Below are 19,700 nucleotides of genomic sequence, written 5' to 3' on the forward strand. Positions count from 1 at the left end.
ATAAACTCTTCAGGCCCATCAATCTTTCATTTTTTTTTTTACATCCTGTAGTTTTGTTTCAGAGCATAAATTTACTTTTCTTGAGGTCTGTTAATTGATGCATTTTAGTGGCAGTGGTGTGGTATGCTACAATTCTTCTGATTCTTATGTGGACTCTGAGCTGATCCAATACCTCTGCGTAGGTCCAGCAGCAATGTCTGAATCTACTTAGTGTCCAAATGACACAGAAAAGAGGGCTAAGACGTCTAGCTCAATCATCTCTGAATGATAAGCACAGTTAAGGCACAAGAAGGGTCTTAAGAAAAGGCCTGTAGACAGAGGGAATGCCAGTCAGCATGGTGTAATATGTGATACACAGACATACATACAAAGTTATTCCTCTTTCTTTCAGAGGTCATTTCTTTCATTCTGAACAAGTTTGATCGGTATAGTGAGTTTGTATCAGTTCAGCACTTAATGTTACGGTGTCCTAAACCTTGTTTTTATCTAACTCTGCTTATAATTCCACGTAATGTTGTTCCTATCAATAGTTCCATTAGAGTCAATTAAATGGAAAAGAAAATGGAGGTACTGATCATTAAGTTCCTAGGTAAGTATTTTGAGATCAGCGTGTTCAGTTTTAAAACTTTACCCAATGGGTGTTTTACAATCAAAAATTATATTTAGAAAACAGTTCTTTAATTTGAGGTAATTTAAAATCTTGAGTTGGAGGCAAGGACGTGCTAGCGTTCTGGGCTTTTTTTCAGCATGTGGTATTCTTAGAACAAGAACACTATCTGGAAAGCAGCTAATTTGTAATGAGACTGATTTGTGAAAAATACTTAAAAAAAAAAAAAATTATCAGGTGCTGAAAATTAAAGTGAATGTTGAATCTTAAAAGAGCCTTCAAATACAATTGAGAGAGAACAGGTTTTTTTATTATCAGTGAATAATTAATCTTTGAATGTACGCAGTGCAAATTCTTCCTTTCAGCAGTAAGTATAAGAGATCTTCATCTTTTTCTTTGCGTTTTGTCCATCCTCGTTTACTGTTTCTTAGGGCTAATATTATAAATTCTTTTTGCTTTTGTCTGAGTTTTTATTCTGTGTTCTCTGGTGTGCAGTTTATTTCTTTGTTTTATTTGAAATGAAATAAAAATTCGCTCAGGGTTCACATGGGCTGTTTTTATTTGCATTGGATTTCTCAGTTTTCTGTTAACTATGAAAAACCTTATTACTTGGGACAAAATGGTGTTAACTGGTGGGGTTTTTTTTTCTTGAAGGAGATTTTACGAAGATGGAGCGATCGTTCTTGGTGAAGAAGCAAATATGCTTGCTGGTATGCTGCTGGGACTCAACGCAATTGATTTCAGGTATTGAATTTGCATGCTTCATAACAAATTGCTCCAAGGGAAATGCTTGTAAACAGATGCATTATGGAAAACGTTACTAGCTTCTCTTGGTAGTTTGAGAGACAAAACTGATGTGTTTGAGAAGTGAGATGATCTTGAATAGCTCTTGGAAGTTGCACAATAGTTTACATAGCTGCATGATTACATTATTTTCAGGACTTTGTTGCATGGGAGAAAGACTATCAAAAATTTTACTATAGAGGATGTATCAAACATATTTAGTGAAGCTTACAGACATTTGAATCTTTTAAAATTATTTCAAAGTTTTAAGGAGACCAATGCGATTGAGTACATGCATGTACTCAATACATTGAGTACATGAGTTATGCACTGCTACTCGATAGCTCCTCGATTACAATAGCCTTGTAATCTCATGTGTAGAAGGTTTACGTATCTTTAGCAGTCTTAGATTTTTAAAAGCGTAACTTACAAATGACTCTTTAATATTAATGTGTGTTCTAAGTAACTGCAATTGCAAAGTATTATCAGATTAAATTAATTCACCTTTGAAATCTCTAGCCAGACTTCTATGTGTTTTGCTATATGATTAATGCTGTGTTGTTTAGGGTTATGAAGGTGCAGGCATACTCGAGATAATAATCAAGAAGAAATTTAGGTCATGAGTCTGAAAAGCAAGCTATAAAGACTAGAGTGTGGATGAACAGATTTAACCTGCCTAGCGCACAGCAATGTTAATATATTTGTTTGGGCCCGCTTAACCTCATACACAGCCACTGTGGAAGTGGTTTTACCATACAGCATGGGCCGAAGGAGAGTGGTTGTGCTTTTCTTTACTCTCCTGGCAGCACACTGTTAATGTGTGCATTGCAGCAGCAGCAATGATCCTTGTGGCAAACCAGTTTAGGAGATAAACTAGCAGAAAGTGGTACGTTCTTAACAGATGCACTAGTGATTGACTCTGTTGCCAAAAGGCCTGTAGAGATTTAGTCTAGCTTATGTAAAAAACATACCCAACAAGAACACTGGATAGCTTTTTGCCATTTGCTGCTTTGGTTCAAAAGCATCTATTAGTGGCAGAGATGGTGGGACCATAAGGCTGGGAGTAGGAAAGGAAAAAAGGGTTGAGTAATGTCTTTCCTTTCTGGTGGCAGTGAGCCTTTAGTTCAGCTGCCTGGGGAACTGCAGCTGGATGCTAAAGGAAAAAAATAAATAATTTAGGTCTAGCTGCTGAACTGTCTCACTGTGGGGTCAGATAAGTGCCAGTACCATTGTAAGGGGTGGGAAAGGGAACCTCTGATTTGGAGTTGGGGGGAAAGAAGGTAGAAAAGCAAGATAGCCTGCTTTGCCAGCATTTAGTCATTAGATTGACTTAACTGCATCCTCAGCATATGTCTTGGGGGAATGGAAGTGTGCTGCAGGGTGATGAGAGCTAGTCTTGTATACAGCAAATTCAAATCTTGCTAGATTTTATTAGTTTAAGCTTTACACTGTGTGAAATTAAACTGCTTGCCTATTAGCTCTATACGTGAAGGAGTATAACTATAAATGAATAAGAAGCATAGCAGGACTAGGTCTGCAATATGGAAATCCTCCTGTATACAGCAATTGACTGTCAGTCTCCTCTAAGCCTCAGTGATACATACTTTTTTGTAAGAGCTTAGTTATATGAGTGGTGCTAATCCTCCTGTTGTGCTTGTTCTTCCTTTATCCTATGATTTCTATTATGAGCACATTTATAGGTATCTCTTAATCGTATTCAAAGTAATAACTGGTCCTCCTTAGAGATGTTTAAGTTTTTGTCAGTGGAACTCTTAAGAGCCTAGAAAATTTCTTGGCAAAATAGGAGCATAGTCCTACAGGAGCATTTTAATTGTGCCACGTATAATTTATTGTGTTGTGGTTTGAATGGTGGAGAAGGTGTAGCCTTGCTTTGCACTCTATATTTGAGATACTCTCTTCAGTTCATATTTTTTCCGAATGTTGATTTGGCTTATCTGTGTAGAACTGTAAACACGACTTCTAGAGGGAACTTCCCTCCCCTCCCCGCAAGCTGGGAATAGAAGCTACTTAAAATAATTGTGTTTTTTTTCCTTGAAAAATACCCTTCAGCTGTTTTTCTCAGATACCCCTTATGTAACTGCTTTGTCAAAAATGGCACATCTCGCTAAGTTAGTGAAGCTGTGTCTTATTAGAAAATGTTTTTTGATGCTAGAGAAAGGAAGAGTGAGGAATTTGAGCCATGTAGAAGCATAATTAACTTTGTCACTTCTGCAATAATTAAACATGATTAATCTTTTATATCCAGTGCAAAAAGAACACAATCTAGATGACAGCTTTATAAAGCTACAGCCATTTAAGAGCGTTTGGTGAATGTTAGTTTCTAAAATGTTCATCATCTTCCTGCAGCCCAACACCAGAAAATATTTGAAAAGAGAAAGAGTCTGAAATACTTTTCAGAACTGATCTTTGACTTAAAAGTGGGATAATAGTTACATAAGCACTCTGCAAACATTTTATTCTAAATGATCTTAGTACTCCCTATGATTCCCAACTCATCCACAGTTCTGGTCTTTCCTCATTTCTCTTGCTTGAGTTAACTTTCCTTTCTTCTGTTATTCTTTTGCAATCCATCTGTGTTTTCAGAATAAAAGCAAATATTTAAACATCAAGGTTTATACCAATTGCCCTGATTTATTCCTGGATTATGTGGGATTTCTGCTTGTTGGGATTTTTTCATTATCCTATAATGTGAGCAGTGACTTTCATTTAATATTAAACAATTTAGCTCAACTGGGTAGGATTTCACTGTTAAAGTTAAGAAAGAACTTTAGTATTTTAGTAATAAGAAAAATGAAATTTCATATTGGTAAGATTCAACTATCATTGTCTTTTCATTTTCTTGATTTAATCTTATTGTTTCTCTATTTTATCAGTTTTTGTCTGAAGGGTGAAGGATTGGATGGCAACTTTCCAGCTGTCATAGATTATACACCCTATCTGAAATTCACCCAAAGGTACCTTTTATCTTTAGACTGTTTCTTTTATTTCACTTGCAAGATTTTGCTTTATACTAAGCCTCTTAACTGTTCATTTGATATCCAAAACAATATGGTGCGTTTCTAAATACAAACCAATACACCTCGCTACCTTTTGCTGTTTCAGACTGGTGGAATTATTACATGGCTCATCAAAGCGTAAACTTAATGCTAACTTTGGTTAGAATCTGCAGTTCAGCAGCAAATACATTTTTTGTTTCCTTGAAGATCACCAGGCCATGTTCTCCTTTCTCTTAGGCCTTTTCTTTATAGCCATAGCCTTAAAAGAATACAAAAGCCTTATTTTGTGAATAAAAACTGTGTCTACCCATGTACGTGGTAAGGTATGACAGATGAGCAGAATGAACAGTTAGCAGATAATCATGAACAATTCTGTATATAATCTGACCTTTTAGCTTCATTTTACTTTTGTGATTGGCCACATGACTAATAATGAAAAGAGCGATCACTATCTAATCAGTTAGCAATTCAGTGTCTCCAAAAACATGGAAATTAATGGGATATGTTCTGTTGCTAGGCTTGCCAGGTTGGGGAAAGCATTTAGGGGTTAGGAGCAGTCTTGAGGATGTACAGCTGAACATGAAACATCATAATTACTCTCTGGAGAGGCCAGTAACTGGCTTACGTGTTAATGACAAATTGCATGGTTCAATAAAGTGGAACTGCATCACTTCGGAACTCTTTATGTCATGTCAGTAATGGAATTTGCAAAAGAAGGAAATGGAGCCCCAAATTGCAATGAAAATTTGTCTCTCCATTGCACTGTGATATATATAGACCATCATTGTAGCCAGAAAAGAGCAGAGTCATTGGCTTGTTTTTTAAAATTGAAATGAATTGGATTTCTTAGGCTTAAATTGCTGAGCCACTCTTTGACCTTGGAAATGAAGGCTAATGTGTATATTCACATCTTGAGTGCATGGAAAAATGCACTTCCAATATATACATCAGCAATGGGAAATTTCAATGGTTCTTTTATAATGAATTATTTGATAAAATGTTAACATTCTATTATAAATACTTCTAGGAGATTTATGGGTGGAAAGAATCTGACTACTTTAAAACTAATGAGAACTGTTAATGCAGTGGAAAGCGTAGTTGTAAAGGAAGATTTCACATGGGTCCTGGGATAAATTAAAACGCTTGTCTTTGAGACAGGTGTCTGAACTCTCTGGCACCGATTCTGGAAGTTAAGGAGATATTTTAATAGTGAAGCTGCATACTATCTAGGGACATACTTTCTGTTCTGTGAAATAGCAGGTACATGATCCTCACTAAAACCATGCCATAAATTTTCATTTAAATTACGTTGTGATTTAGTATAATATTATCCACTTTTTCATTGTTCTGCCTTTTAGAAACAAATACAATACAACAAATAGAAATGAATTTGTGAAGGAAAGATTAAGTCACCACTTCCTTTAGATAACTAACTGTAATGCATGGACCCTTTATATTCCATGAGATTATCCCAGCCTACAGTTGTCTGTTCTACTAGACTAAGACCACAGATAAATGCACATCTTTGTCCATTGTTTAGTTGGCTATACAATTAAAAGCTTGAAATATAAGTTGTATTTGGTGGTTTATCCTACCAGCATTCCAGTTCTTATTGTTTTACAGAGCGTTTGGTATCTTTAGGAGTAGTATTGTGTTAATTTTGAGGGGGATTTTACATCTTTTAACTATACAGTTTTTTATTTGGCTTATAAATGTGATCCTTCAGTTCTGACAGCATCAGCAGTGATGAAGAAGAGCTAAGAACGCTGGGCAGTAGTGGCAGTGAAGGCAGTACACCAGAGAACATTGGTCCTCCTTTCATCATGGATGAAAACAGTTGGTACAACAAATGCAAAAGGGTAGAACAGAAGTATCGGCTTGCATTGGAACAGAAGGTAAAAGATCAGTTTTGTGTGGTGATGATACAGCCAAAGTGTGCTTTGTGCTTCAGATATAACTGTGACTGACTGAGGCATTAGGATTTTATAGGTGTATAGGAATATAATAAATACAGTTATCTTTGTTATTTTTAATTTAGAGATGATAGAAAGATTTGCTAGACGCTTACCTGGATACACCACCATTTGGTTAAGTAAAGGTTGAAAAACATACTATTTGGCTTCATTTAAAGTGTCTTACATTTCACAATTTTCAGAGCTTCTTGAGTAATAATTACATTAAGTGACTCTGTTCACTGATTTGAAGGAAAAAAGTTTGGGGACCGGGAAGAGAATAATAATGCAGATGTCAGATTTCACAGTCTCATGTAGGAGCTCTCACTCTTCCTTCCCAATTCAAGGCTACAGGCAGCGTATCTCTGAAGCTATTAGGTTGTTAGTTTGAAGTGAACTTGACTGTCCACAGGGATTTCCTCTTCCTTAGAGGCTTACTATAGAAGTTTGTTGACATAGGTAACTCCCAATGGAAGGCTTTGATGATGGTACTGATGTCAAAATTTAACATTTAGTCCTACAGCACACAAAAATGAACAGCAGAGAAAACTGCCTAGGAACCAAAAGCAAAACTGTCGTCTTAGTAATATTGAGATGGGTTTTTAAAAAGACCTATAGTTTAAGACTGTTTCTAGATAAAAACATAGGATCAATTTTAACTCCTCTTTTTTCCTGAAGATTGTAAAATATTTGAGGGTTTAATGAGGAAAATGTCAGCAGCTCTGGAGAAGCACTGAAGGGAATAAAATAAGTGGATGTTTTATTTTTCTTGCTACATCCAGATTGTTCATTTCCAAGGAATGACGGATTACTATGCCTTATCAAAGTTGTGAGACAGATATCTGTAGAAACAATGTTGAAACATGCTGTCCAAATCCACTAGCCAAAATCACTAGGAAACTTTACTTCTACAAAAGCACAAAGATCTTCAGTGGCTGTAACAGCAAGTGGAGGTTTCAATTTATTCACGAGTCTAAGAACAGGAAACATTTCTCTCTTGTGGGATGCTACTTTCATCTGCTTATCTGATATTGAGTAGTTCAAATTTTTGAGCGTTACTATTAAAATAAGCAAATCATAGTATTCTTTGCAGCATTAATGAACTACTAACTTCTATGGTCAGTCAGTGTAGAGGTGAATTCAATTCAGTTTTATCTTTTAACTCTTTGAAGACTTTGCAGTTAGTGCAGCCTTCTGAAGGATAGCTACTCTGACAGCAGTTGCTGCCTTCTTAGTTATCCTCCTTTAGAATTCCGGCTCCAGAATTACCACAGCAAAGTGACTTTTTCTTCCATCAGACAGAAAATTTTCCATTGTCTAATTTTCATTTAGGACCTGCCTGTCAAATTTTTCTTTAATTCACTTCAGCTATCTCTGCTCTATCGTAACTTGAACAAATGGCTATTAGAGGTTAAAGATGAACTATGAGATAGAGCTCCTTTCTTGACTGTTTCTCTCCTTCGCTTTTCAGAACCCTTTTCATGGCAATAAAGCGCAACAGCAATTGAGTTGCACTCGGTGCAGTAGGTACCAATTAATCAGAGGTAGAACATTTATTTCAAATACAAGAGACTTTCTGACATTGTGTATTGGAAAAACTGGATGTTTGTGACAAAAAAACAAGAATAATTTTAGTGACCAATAGTCTGATACATCCTTCTTTTACCCTGTTGTCATTCACTTTGCACACACAAACATAAAATCCTTTCATGCCTGCAAAGTAAGTATATCTACCACAGTCATTAATACTACAGGTGAATGATATTTGCCAAGGTGATGATATGACAAGTGGCTGGATTTCAGGTGAGATCCAAGGTATCTGTGTCTTCTGTGAGTTGTTTGATAGGTGGAATATCATCTGGTGTTACTGTAATAAAGTAAACTCTGGCACTGCTCCTATTGGATCAGTAGTGCTATACAGGTTCAGACCAAAGATCCATCTGTCCTAGTGTCCTGTCTTGGTTCCTTGCCAAAAACAGATTTGTAGGGAAGGTTAAAAACCAGAGCAAATGTTTATGTAATATTTTTCCTCTAGTACTCTACTGGCCAACTCATATCAGCTCAGGGACTTCCTGAAGCTGATAAGGTTTGTCAGTTTAGTAACCTGCGAAGAATCTGTCTTCCAAATACTTGTCAAGTATCCCCTTGAGCTCATGTAAATTTTTAGCATCCAAATAATTTTTTTTGGCAAAGTGTTCTGCATATCTGCCATCTGTTGTGCGAAGAGCCACCTCCTTTTCCTTCTTCTGAATCTGGCTCCTATTTCATTTCATGGTGCCTAGTTCTTGTATTTTACAAAATGATGAACAGTGAGTTCCTTCCTGCCCTCTCCATGCCACCCAGGAAATAGGAGGGGTTTGTCTTTTCCAAGTTGTGTTTTCCAAGTTGTGTCTTGGCCAGATTAATGAATCATAGTTTACTCATTTGTTATGTGGAAATCATTCCTTCCTTATTTTGGAGTGGTATAAGCTGTTCATTTTTCATGTGGTAGATTCCCAAATTATATGATTCTGTGAAATTCTTTATGTAGTGTTTATACTGGAATTCTGTATGCTTTCACTAGTGGGATACATCTCCCATGTCACTATAGATACAGGTTTTTACTGTTCATAATATTCTGTTACTGATGTTACACATCTAAATTTTTTTGGTAAAATTTTTATTTGACAGTTCTGAGAGCCAGGAAATTTACATATGTTCTAATGTATCATTTAGTACTTTCAAAGCACTACTAAGAGCTCTAAGTAGTGCCTTAACAGTCCGGATAACAGTAACATTTGACTGGACAAAACTAGGCATACTGAGAAGCTCTCAAGACTCCTTGCAACTTCTACTGAGGCAAAAATCAATTCTTATCACATGTAAATATATCCAGTGGGGATGGAACTGTATGTAATCACAGAATCATAGAATAATTGTGGTTAGGCAACCTCCAGAGGTTTATTCCAGTCCAACCCCCCTTGCTCAAAGCAGGGTAAACTAGAGCAGGTTGCTCAGGACTGTGTCCAATTGGGTTTTGAATGTCTCCAAGGATGGAGACTCGCTGGGCAGCCTGTTCTGGTGCTTGACCACCCTCACGGTAAAAAGGTTTTCTCTCGCGTTTAAACAGAACTTCCTGTGTTTCAGTTTGTGCCCATTGTCTCTCGTCTTTTCACTGGATACCACTGAGAAGAGTCTGTCTCCATCTTCTTTATGCTCTTCTGTTAGGTATTTATGCATGTTGATAAGGTCTCCCCTGAGCCTTCTTTTCTCTAGGCTGAATAGTTGCAGCTCTCAGCCCCTCCTTGTATGACCGATGCTCTAGTCAGTTAATCATTGTTATGGCAGTGAATTATGTTACTAGCATTTTCCTGACCAGCTAGTGTGAAACTTGGTCATTTATTCAACATGACTATGCCTGTTTTGTGGCTCTACAAAAACTATTTTTTTTTTTAACTAATAACATGTCTAACATATGTATATACATACGTATATACATATACAAGTGCATATACAAGTGTTAAACGTTTTTTGAAAGCTTCAAGGACTATGCAAAATTTTGCAGAATATACACTTATTGTATCTAGCTTTAACTAAGAAAGGATATTGATAGGAAGATACGAGCATCTAACATGCTGGGACTCTGCTAGAAGAAGAGAAATAACTTCTCCTTGTTATAACTAGCTGTTTAATCTGTGAAGTACTTGGTGACCAGCCTGCCATCACAGCTACTGTTAAATGCTCACATTATGGACTTTTGTAAATGACAGAGGTCATAGCGGGAATGTGAGGAGGGCTGCCCCATATGTTTTATAATATCAGCTAGAAAAAAGATGGCATAAGTGCACATGAACATTCCAGCTATATATGTCAAATATCACTAAAAGAAATAACCTTCACTAATTTTTCTACCTAATGCTTGACTGTGGATGAATCTGCATTTCAATAAATAAATAACTTTCTTCTTTTTTGTTTTAATGTTCAATTTGGTACAGTAGCTTTCTTTTCAGAGGAGGTGGTTTTCTAAGAAACTGATTTTTGGTAAAAATTCCAGATCCCTTTCATTGACGGTATAGATTCATTCTTCTCTTGTCCTTCTTAAACAGTATCTAGCATCCGATATCTATTACAAAAGCAGTAGAGTTATTTTGCTTGTGCCAGTAACTGTTTTTGATTGTTTATTTTTTAAGACTGAGTTAGTGTTAGAAAGCCTTTATCAGTGGAGTTTAGAGTTTCATGCTGATGCCACTTCTGTCTCACTGTTTCATCCATTATTCTGTTCCTCCTCTGGAATATGGATGACCAGTAATAAGTACATGATGTTCCCAGTGCCTATTAGGAAACACCATATTATTCTTAAGTCGATTTACTAGTCCATAAAAAAAAAAAAAAAGTAGAGCTGTACGCATCTTAAGCCAGAAAACATGAATATACATAATGAAAGCTTGTTTTGATAGTGTTCCTAAAGGCTTTCTAACATTTATATTTCCAGGGTTACCTTGAAGAATTGGTACGACTTAGAGAAAATCAGCTCTCTGAATCTGTCTCACAGAATAAACTGCTGTTACAAAGGATTGAAGATATGGATCTAGCCCATAAAATGGAGAAGGAACAGCTGGAATATATCATTGTGGAACTGCAGGACCAGTTGTAAGTTAGTGTAATGGAGAAACTTTGTTAGAACAGTATTATTGAACTTAACTATACAACATGAAGAATTTCTGGTCCTGTGGATATGAGCCAAACTTCTTAAACAATTTGATTATTTCTACCCTTTTTTTGTTCTGACAAGTTTTATATTCAAAAACAGCTATCCTGAAAACTGCAGTAGTAGGCAGAATAATCGCTAAGTTTTTTGCAAATCTGAAGTTACTTACAGTAAACTAACTTAAATTTTTAACACATTTTTCTAAAATGATCTTTAAATTTTATTACTTCTAGCTTTAAGGCTACTCTTAAAAAATTAAATCAAAGCAATTTGATTTTTGAATACTTTTCAAAATGTTAGGGAGGCAGAGAAGTAGGAGAGGACAAAGAAATATTTATTTCCTTTGTAAAGCTTCTGTTTTATTTGTGTGGGGCTCAGACACAGCAGAAGTTCATCTGGTAGTCCTAAAAATATTGAAACTGATAAAGCAGTTTGCTGCTCACCCTTTCTTCAATGTAAGCTAAGAGGCTAAACCACAGGAAGAGGCTTAAGTCTTTTAATAGCATATGTTACTTCTAATATGATAAATATTTGAGTATTGTATGACCTAGAAATAATTCATCCTCATTGACCTGCCTGTGGGGAGTGAGGTACTGTCCTTTTGCACATGGACTCCCTGGTATTGTTCAGAGACCCAGATAGTGAACAGCTCACAATAAGGTGATAAATTGCCATGAGTCTGCTATAATACACATCTGCAGTAACTGTACGTTCCATTCAGTCCATGACAAATACAAGATAAGTTATTTTGCCTTAGATCTCGGGTGTTCTGTATGTGTCTGAGCCCTAAAGTAAAATGGAAGTCAACTGCGGCCTTTGAAATAATCCAGAATGAGGAGAATATAAAGATGGCTTAAGGATCCTTAGGTTCCCTGTGCCTAGTGTTTCATAGAAACACCACCCCGAAGGGTCTTGTCTATGCAGTAAAAAGTAATTCTGGCTAGTAAGCAAAACTTTTTTCCCTTCTTTATCCTCTATTAGATCCTTTTACTGCTAATGCTTGAAACGTCTAATAGTTGTATGAAAATCCCCAGGAATGCAGTATTTGCATTTTATTTATGCTAGTTTCAGACTCAAGGAAAGAACTACTAAAGTTTTTCTGAGTCTTAACTTCTTCTGATTGCTTGTAAGCTTTTGAGAGGTATCTGCTCTAGAGGACTCTTCTGAACTTACTGATACAGCTAATCACTCATACTACTTTGGCCTGCCTGATTTTTTTTTTCGGGGGGGGGGGGGGGGGGGGAGGAGAGGGGGATGACCTTACTTATACCCGCTTGATAGTTGGAATATTGGAACGTTTGGACCCTATGTTAATTTTCAGCTGAGCTGTACGTGATCAGACTGTTTTTAAGATATCAATCTTTGGCTTTTGGTTTTGTTTGCTGGCTTCTTTATGTAACGGCTTAAATTCTGGAGCCGTTTTTGTGGTATCTTGACAGCATATTTTTGTATACCTGCTTGTGAAACTCTGCGGCCAGGAGCCTCAACTACGCTATAGGTTTGGAGAGAGAAATATAATTTTGCAGTAGTGGTTTGAGCATAGTATGCGTGTCAGATGAACTCTTCCTATAGTGAGCAGTAGCCTCTAGTTTCTTATTTGGGAAGGGGATGGGAAGGAATATTCCTAGCAGGTTTCGGATAATGAGCACCAGTCACTATTAAGATCTTTTAATCATTCTTTCAGGCTTGTTCCCTTTCTGTCTGTCTTGTCTGTTTTTGTTTTTTTTTCCCCTGACAAAGGGTGAAGTGCTGATCTGGCAGACCATGTTGTATCACTAATGTATCTGAAATGAGGCATGAGTTTTGGCCAATTGCCTTTTATGCTCCAGCCATTTTAGAACAGTGCATATGGAGTTTTGTATCTTAGTGTTATGCTCCCCTACCATTAGTAGCATATTAAAGTCATGAATGTATGCTGTAATCTTTTTTGGATTTTTTTTTTTCTACTAGCAGCTAAGTAGTAGTTTGGGATTGTAATTCTGCCTATGTTATATTTGAGACATTTTACATTGATGTTTGTAAAACACTTTGAGATCTGATTTGAGGTCATTTGCTGTGTAATGGAAACTATTATAAATAAACATTCTATATTTTCTTTTTAATACTGCTATTCTATTCCACTTGCTGTTGCTGCTAAGGTAGCAAGTTCTATTGCTTCAAATTTCTATTGATATGTACTTGCTGATGCTTCCAAAATGGTCTTTCACACACACCCCAGACAAAACGTTTTACATATACTCACAACGGATGTGGGCAGAATCTGAATCTACTTTTAGGTCGGCCTCAAAAAACCCCCAGGAGAATAGAGATCTGAATTTTTTGGCAGTACAGGTTGTTGTCGTTGCTGACTTGGAAATTAAATAACACCTGTGGCGTCAACAAGGCCTTCTGCTTATAGATTACTAACAGAGAAACTTTTCCATATTCACATTTAAAAAGGTGGTTTGATGTAAGGCATGGAATAAATATGGAGATGGGAGACTGAAACAACTTAGTCAGAAGTCATTTTTGTCTTACAGCTGCATTGAAAAACTTCAATGAGAGATTCTACAAAGCTCAATAATCTTAACTTTGTCAGACAAGCCTGAGTATCCAAACTATAATGAACACAGGTTTAAATTTAGTTAAAAGCCATTTCATGGATCTCATGAATACCAGTACCTGGAAAACAGTGAAGATGAAAATTTGTCAAATTAGTTATTCACAAAAAAGTAAAATTTCTATGTGTGTCTTAGCTGAACTGGATTTCTTAATAGTACCGCTGGCTAGCTGGGGACTGGATGTCTCACTTTACTGGCAGACAGCTGATGGCAAATCAGGTTAGAAAAATGGAACTGCACTAGACCATCTGATTGTCAGCCGGATATGTCTAAACAAATACCCAGCTGATCAAGAACAGCTTCCTCTGTTACCACATTTGCAGCATCTGCAGATGAAGTGATAGCCTAGTGACATGTGTCAATATGTAATGAGGGCGATGAGGCATTTTCTGGCCCTCATCAGCTTTCTTCAGAAACGTTTGCTGTCCCTGTTGCAGGGAGGAGAATTAATATTGTGGTTCTGTTACCTGCTAAAAGTTTTCAAAGCAAAGTACAAAAGTGGCTTTGAAGATATTTGCAGTGTCATGTATGAACAGTTACGGGAGCATTTATAGCCATGATTTGGGATCCAGTAGAGCTTATAGAAGTTGTACCTGTGACCCAGTTTGCCTCTTAGTGACTAATTTAATCCTGGAGTCTGCACTGCTACAGCATACTGTTGGACCTAATCCTTTAGCTGTTCACTTAATGGCCCGGTAAACAATATGTTGTTTGCGCAAGGTGACTGATTACACTAATTTCAAAAAAACCCAAGTCTGATTATGCCTGAGACTTTCTGCAGTTGAACATCAGAGAGCAACGCTTTTGGCTCTGCTCTTCTTTAGAACAAGCATATTTTAATGGTGGGGCAGTTCTTAAAGCCAGTGCTTAAAAGTAACACCACTGAGGAAGACAGCCAAAAGAGGCCTGCTATCCATGGAGTGTCTAACTGAAGAATATGGTTTGGATTTCATGACTTTCAAAATATGATGAGGAGAGAGAGAGACAGAGAGAGAGAGAGAGAGAAGGGTTTTTTTCTGCCGTAGAGTGATTCTTGATCTTTCTTTTGGCTTACATCCTGTTTATGATCTATGGCAAACTTCCTCTGCTGATCCATTGCCTTAAAGTGTTGAGATTCTGTAGCTGAAATTAATATTTACATGTTAAAAATGGATGTATGATTACAAGAGCGATTCCATCAATCTCCTGGATAGTGACTCATCTCCTGGAGAGTGACTCACTGATGTAATAAAAGCATATCCTTTTAACAAAAAGTATTTTGTAATGAAATGCTAATGAAAAAGCAAAGCATTGTATGCACAGGTAAAAACCTAAACGTGAAAGGCTTTACATTTTTGTTTTCTTCTGCTGCTGCTGTGATTTTTGTTGAAATGATGGGAGTGATTTGCATAATGTTTGCCAGCATGGATTTTCCTGAAGGCATTTTTCTAGTTGTCAGGCTGGTGTGCCTGGTGTATGACGGTATGACCCTTTGTCCAAGCTGGCACGATTTTGAATGTATTTTTCGTTTTCTTCTTGTTATGCTACCTTTTTAAAGCTCTATTGTTTATCCGCCTCTGCTGCTTCTCCCTATGTCACTGGCTTGTTTTGGTGTTTTGGGGGGGGGGGGGGGGGCATGTGGAAGGAAGGGAGCTCAAGAGAAGCAGCATCAGTTTTAAATCTGTAGTATTGCACTCTCATCTGTTTTCTGCTCCTCTTTTTCTCGATCTAATCATCAGATTAGTTTTATTTAACTTGTCTGGTTGTTACTCCAGAAATGGTCGGTACTTTCACGGACCAAATAATACTGGTTCTCTGTTTTTAATATTCTAATATACCTATCTGTTAGATCCAGCTAAACTGCAGTTCCTATCTGGATAATATAAATGCCTTTGTAAATATGGTAAATGACAGCTTAGTCACAACCCTGAGAGACAGTTTGCATCAGGGAGACTCTATTACTGTGAATGTTCTGTGCATTTCCACTCCTGAGCTGTACACAGCCTACCACCTCTGCTTCCCTATTTTCTAGGCGCTGATTGTTGGAGTAGTGTTCACATACCGATTTTTTTTTTTTTTATGTTAGCACTGCATCAAGCGCAAGCTAATGCAGCTAATGAGTTCTGCCTTTTGGAAAAATACATCAGTTCCTTGTCAGCAACACCTTAACATAGACACAATAGTTCTGTCGGAGTAGCACGCTAGAGTAGATTTGTCCATGTTTTAGCTTAGGAAAAATGAGTTCCTTCTTGGTAGAAATACACCATGTCCGATCAGATCTATTTTGGAGTACTTAAAGCAAGATTAAATACATTCTTTTCAGCAAAGATGATTCCCTTCCAAGGACTGATTATGCCCCGTATGGTTAAAAACTTGCTTATCCAGGTCCTGTGAGCACATGCTGTAGAGCCTTCAGAGTGCTGCCACAAATGTTCTGCTTGTGGAGCACACAGGGAAGGTAAACGGATGGAGGCACAAGACTGTAGAGGATGTAGACTGTAACTGCTATGAAGGACAAAGCAGAGGAAGGCTTGTCCAAGGAGATAGAAGCAGAGGGATCTGAGCACAGGCTTTGAAATTAAATCTGTGTTTTATGTCCCCTTATGAATAAAATTTCAAGTGTGAGTTGCCTAGCTTTGTAATCCTCCCTCGATAACTAAATCATCTGGAGAAATAGGGAAGTCGAATCACTTCTTTAGCGCTCTTACCGTCACTTGCAGATAGTCCTCTCACAAGACACTTAAGTAGTTGAGGAACTCTGTGTCTTAAGTACAGTAAATCCAATTTGTCATAGCTGCTTTATTTTCTCACTGAAAAGAAAGGAGAGATTAGAATTTAGTATTTGATCCTTTTGGTGAATTTCGTAGAATGTCAAAACTGAGAATGCTAATCCTTCTTTCCTTTTAGAGCCTTCGTGGATCCGTGCTGTCAAATCACAGCTCACATTAGCCACTCTCCCTTGTACTGCCTTCCCCATGCCCTCTGCTTCTCCCAAGTTAGCAGCATCAGTTTTAAATCTGTAGTATTGCACTCTCATCTGTTTTCTGCTCCTCTTTTTCTCGATCTGCCTATACTTCTTTTTTTAGCATAGCTTAAAGAAAATGTTGCATATTGTGGCAGATAGTATAACTTATGTTTGTGCTGTGTTTGGGGGTTTGTTTTTATGGACTTTTTATTTGCTTTTTGAGGTTGTTGCATTATCGTATGTCTGTTCTGTTCTACAAAGTTTTAGGCCGCAAGAAGGAAAGTTCTATTTTTCATTGGGTGGGAAGTTGTGAAACATAGGAGTTTCCTTTTTGCTTGAGACTATAGCTGGGAAAAGTTCAGCTGGGCGTGTAGTATATGGGCAGATGGACTCATGGAGGTCAAAGTGGAGCATACGGAGTGAGACACAGCGAAGCGGTGTGCAGAATAACAAAATCATAGCAAAGCTGCAGACATGGCAGAGAAATGGTATTCTTGGGACACATGGGAATGATGGGGGGTTACTGCCACGCAGGACGCCAAAATTTTCTGGATTCAGCAGCATGCCTGAAGAAAAGGAATTAATGTACAAGATACAGTAGATAGGAAGGGATTTATTTTTAAACCCTCATATTTTGATATCTCATTCTGAACTTTTAAAAAGTACTTTACGAAAAGATTTATATTATAATAAACCTTAAATTTTATGAAGTTAAAGCCTTTTGATATTATTGGTTTCTCACTTCAAGGACAAGATATATAGGTATATCTACATCAAAATGCTGGCTGACTCCAAAGTGCAATCTAACAAAAGCGCTCTTTTGTAAGGAGTTATCTTTACAAAAAGATGGAAAGAGCCATCTTTCATCTGCGTAGTGAACTGGAGAATCATAGGGACACTCCTTTGATCAGTTCTCGTGTTTATTGCCATGGTAATGTCATTGTGCTCCCCTCTGTGAATCTCTAACGTGGAATACTAAAAACTGTTTTTGTAGTGGCATGCTCTCTCTTATCTCCCATGGAGACACTTTTATGGATAAAGGTATTGTATAACAGTAACACAGCACGAAAGCTTTAAGTTACTTGGACATTAGCACTATATATGTTTCAAATTCCAAAATTTTTATCCAGTACAAAAATACAAGATTGGGAGCGGAAGTAAAGCCTTTCAAAATGATAATGAAAAACATCAAACCTTTGTAGCTCTCAAGGCAATTCAGTTGCTAATGATCCATAGTCCCAGCAGGAAAGCATTTTATACACATCCTGGAGTTTGTTTCTCTGTTAATAGTTTGTGGACTTACCTAGACTGTGGCAGAAAAGGAATACTTGCTTTGGCATAGTAATGCTAAAGGACCTTTATAAGAAGTATCAATGTTTTCATCTTTAACTCCACAAAGAGAATTATCTCATGAACAAGTCAACTTAAGGCTTTAATTTCATAAAATGGTTTAAAACTTGATGCTCGGACTGGGAATGGAGTGGATAGAGATCATTAATTACAAAATAGGCTAAGTCAGTCATGATGTGTAATCCTTAACTCCTTGAATACAATAATAGAGACTGAATTTGATCTCTATTTATGCTTTACCCATTTAGATAAACAAACTTGCATGGCCATTCACTTCTGAGATTCCCAGTTTGTCTTGCTTCATTTCTTAGGCCTTGTGTTCATTTACTGTAATTTGCTTCTATATTGCTGATAGATATCAATAGAAAATCTGATAGTGCCCATACATAAATGAGAAGGATTGAACAAAAGTTACTTTTATATTCTTCTAATATATTGATGGAACAGCTCATCCTGGAGGTCATCACTAAGCATACGGAGGACAAGAAGGTGGTCAGGAGTAGTCAGCATGGATTCACCAAAGGGAAATCATGCCTGACCAATCTGATAGCCTTCTCTGATAGAATGACTGGCTGGGTAGATGAAGGGAAAGCAGTGGATGTTGTCTACCTGGTCTTCAGCAAGGCTTTTGACACCGTCTCCCATCACATCCTCCTAGGCAAGCTCAGGAAGTGTGGGCTGGATGGGTGGACAGTGAGGTGGATTGAGAACTGTCTGAATGGCCGAGCTCAGAGGGTTGTGATCAATGGCACAGAGTCTAGCTGGAGGCCTGTAGCTGGCGGTGTCCCCCAGGGGTCAGTCCTGGGTCCAGTCTTGTTCAATGTATTCATCAATGACCTGGAGGAAGGGACAGAGTGCACCCTCAGCAAGTTTGCTGATGATACTAAACTGGGGGGAGAGGCTAACACACCAGAAGACTGTGCTGCCATTCAGAGGGACCTGGACAGGCTGGAGAGCTGGGCGGAGAGGAACCTCCTGAAGTTCAACAAAGGCGAGTGCAGGGTCCTGACCCTAGGGAGGAATAACCCCATGCACCAGTACAGGCTGGGGGCTGACCTGCTGGAAAGCAGCTCTGCAGAGAAGGACCTGGGAGTCCTGGTGGACAACAAGTCGACCATGAGGCAGCAGAGTGCCCTTGTGGCCAAGAAGGCCAATGGTGTCCTGGGCTGCATTAGGCAGAGTGTTGCCAGCAGGTGGAGGGAGGTGATCCTGCCCCTCTCCTCAGCCCTGGGGAGGCCTCCCCTGGAGTACTGGGTCCAGTCCTGGGCTCCCCAGTCCAAGAGAGACATGGCACTACTGGAGAGAGTCCAGCGGAGGGCTAGGAAGATGAGGACTGGAGCATCTCTCCCATGAAGAAAGGCTGCGAGAGCTGGGCCTGTTCAGCCCGGAGAAGAGAAGACTGAGAGGCAATCTCATCAATGTGTACAAGTAGATACATCCCTCAGATGAAGGGAGGGTGTCGAGAGGATGGGGCCAGACTCTTCTCCGAGGTGCCCAGCGACAGGACAAGAGGCAACAGGCACAAACGGAAACACAGGAAGTTCTGTCTGAACATGAGGGAAAACTTCTTTCCTGTGAGGGTGACGGAGCCCTGGGAGCAGGTTGCCCAGAGAGGCTGTGGAGTCTCCTTCGCTAGAGACATTCAAAACCCGCCTGGACGCGATCCTGGGCAATGTGCTGTAGGTGATCCTGGTTGAGCAGGGGGGTTGGACTGGATGATCTCCAGAGGTTCCTTCCAACCTCAACCGTTCTGTGATTCT

At 38.3% G+C, this 19,700-nt stretch overlaps 1 protein-coding gene across 1 annotated transcript in view; it reads left to right on the forward strand.

The window, feature by feature from the left end:
- RUNDC3B (RUN domain containing 3B) overlaps positions 1-19,700 on the forward strand; it is a 57,285-nt gene that overhangs the window by 21,982 nt on the left and 15,603 nt on the right. The window contains exons 5-8 of the mRNA XM_068934711.1: positions 1,262-1,351; positions 4,285-4,365; positions 6,134-6,302; positions 10,831-10,988. Coding sequence (XP_068790812.1) covers positions 1,262-1,351; positions 4,285-4,365; positions 6,134-6,302; positions 10,831-10,988 — 498 coding nt within the window. The remainder of the gene's footprint in view (positions 1-1,261; positions 1,352-4,284; positions 4,366-6,133; positions 6,303-10,830; positions 10,989-19,700) is intronic.

This window comes from Struthio camelus, chromosome 2, assembly GCF_040807025.1.
Source record: "Struthio camelus isolate bStrCam1 chromosome 2, bStrCam1.hap1, whole genome shotgun sequence".
Lineage (NCBI taxonomy): Eukaryota > Metazoa > Chordata > Aves > Struthioniformes > Struthionidae > Struthio > Struthio camelus.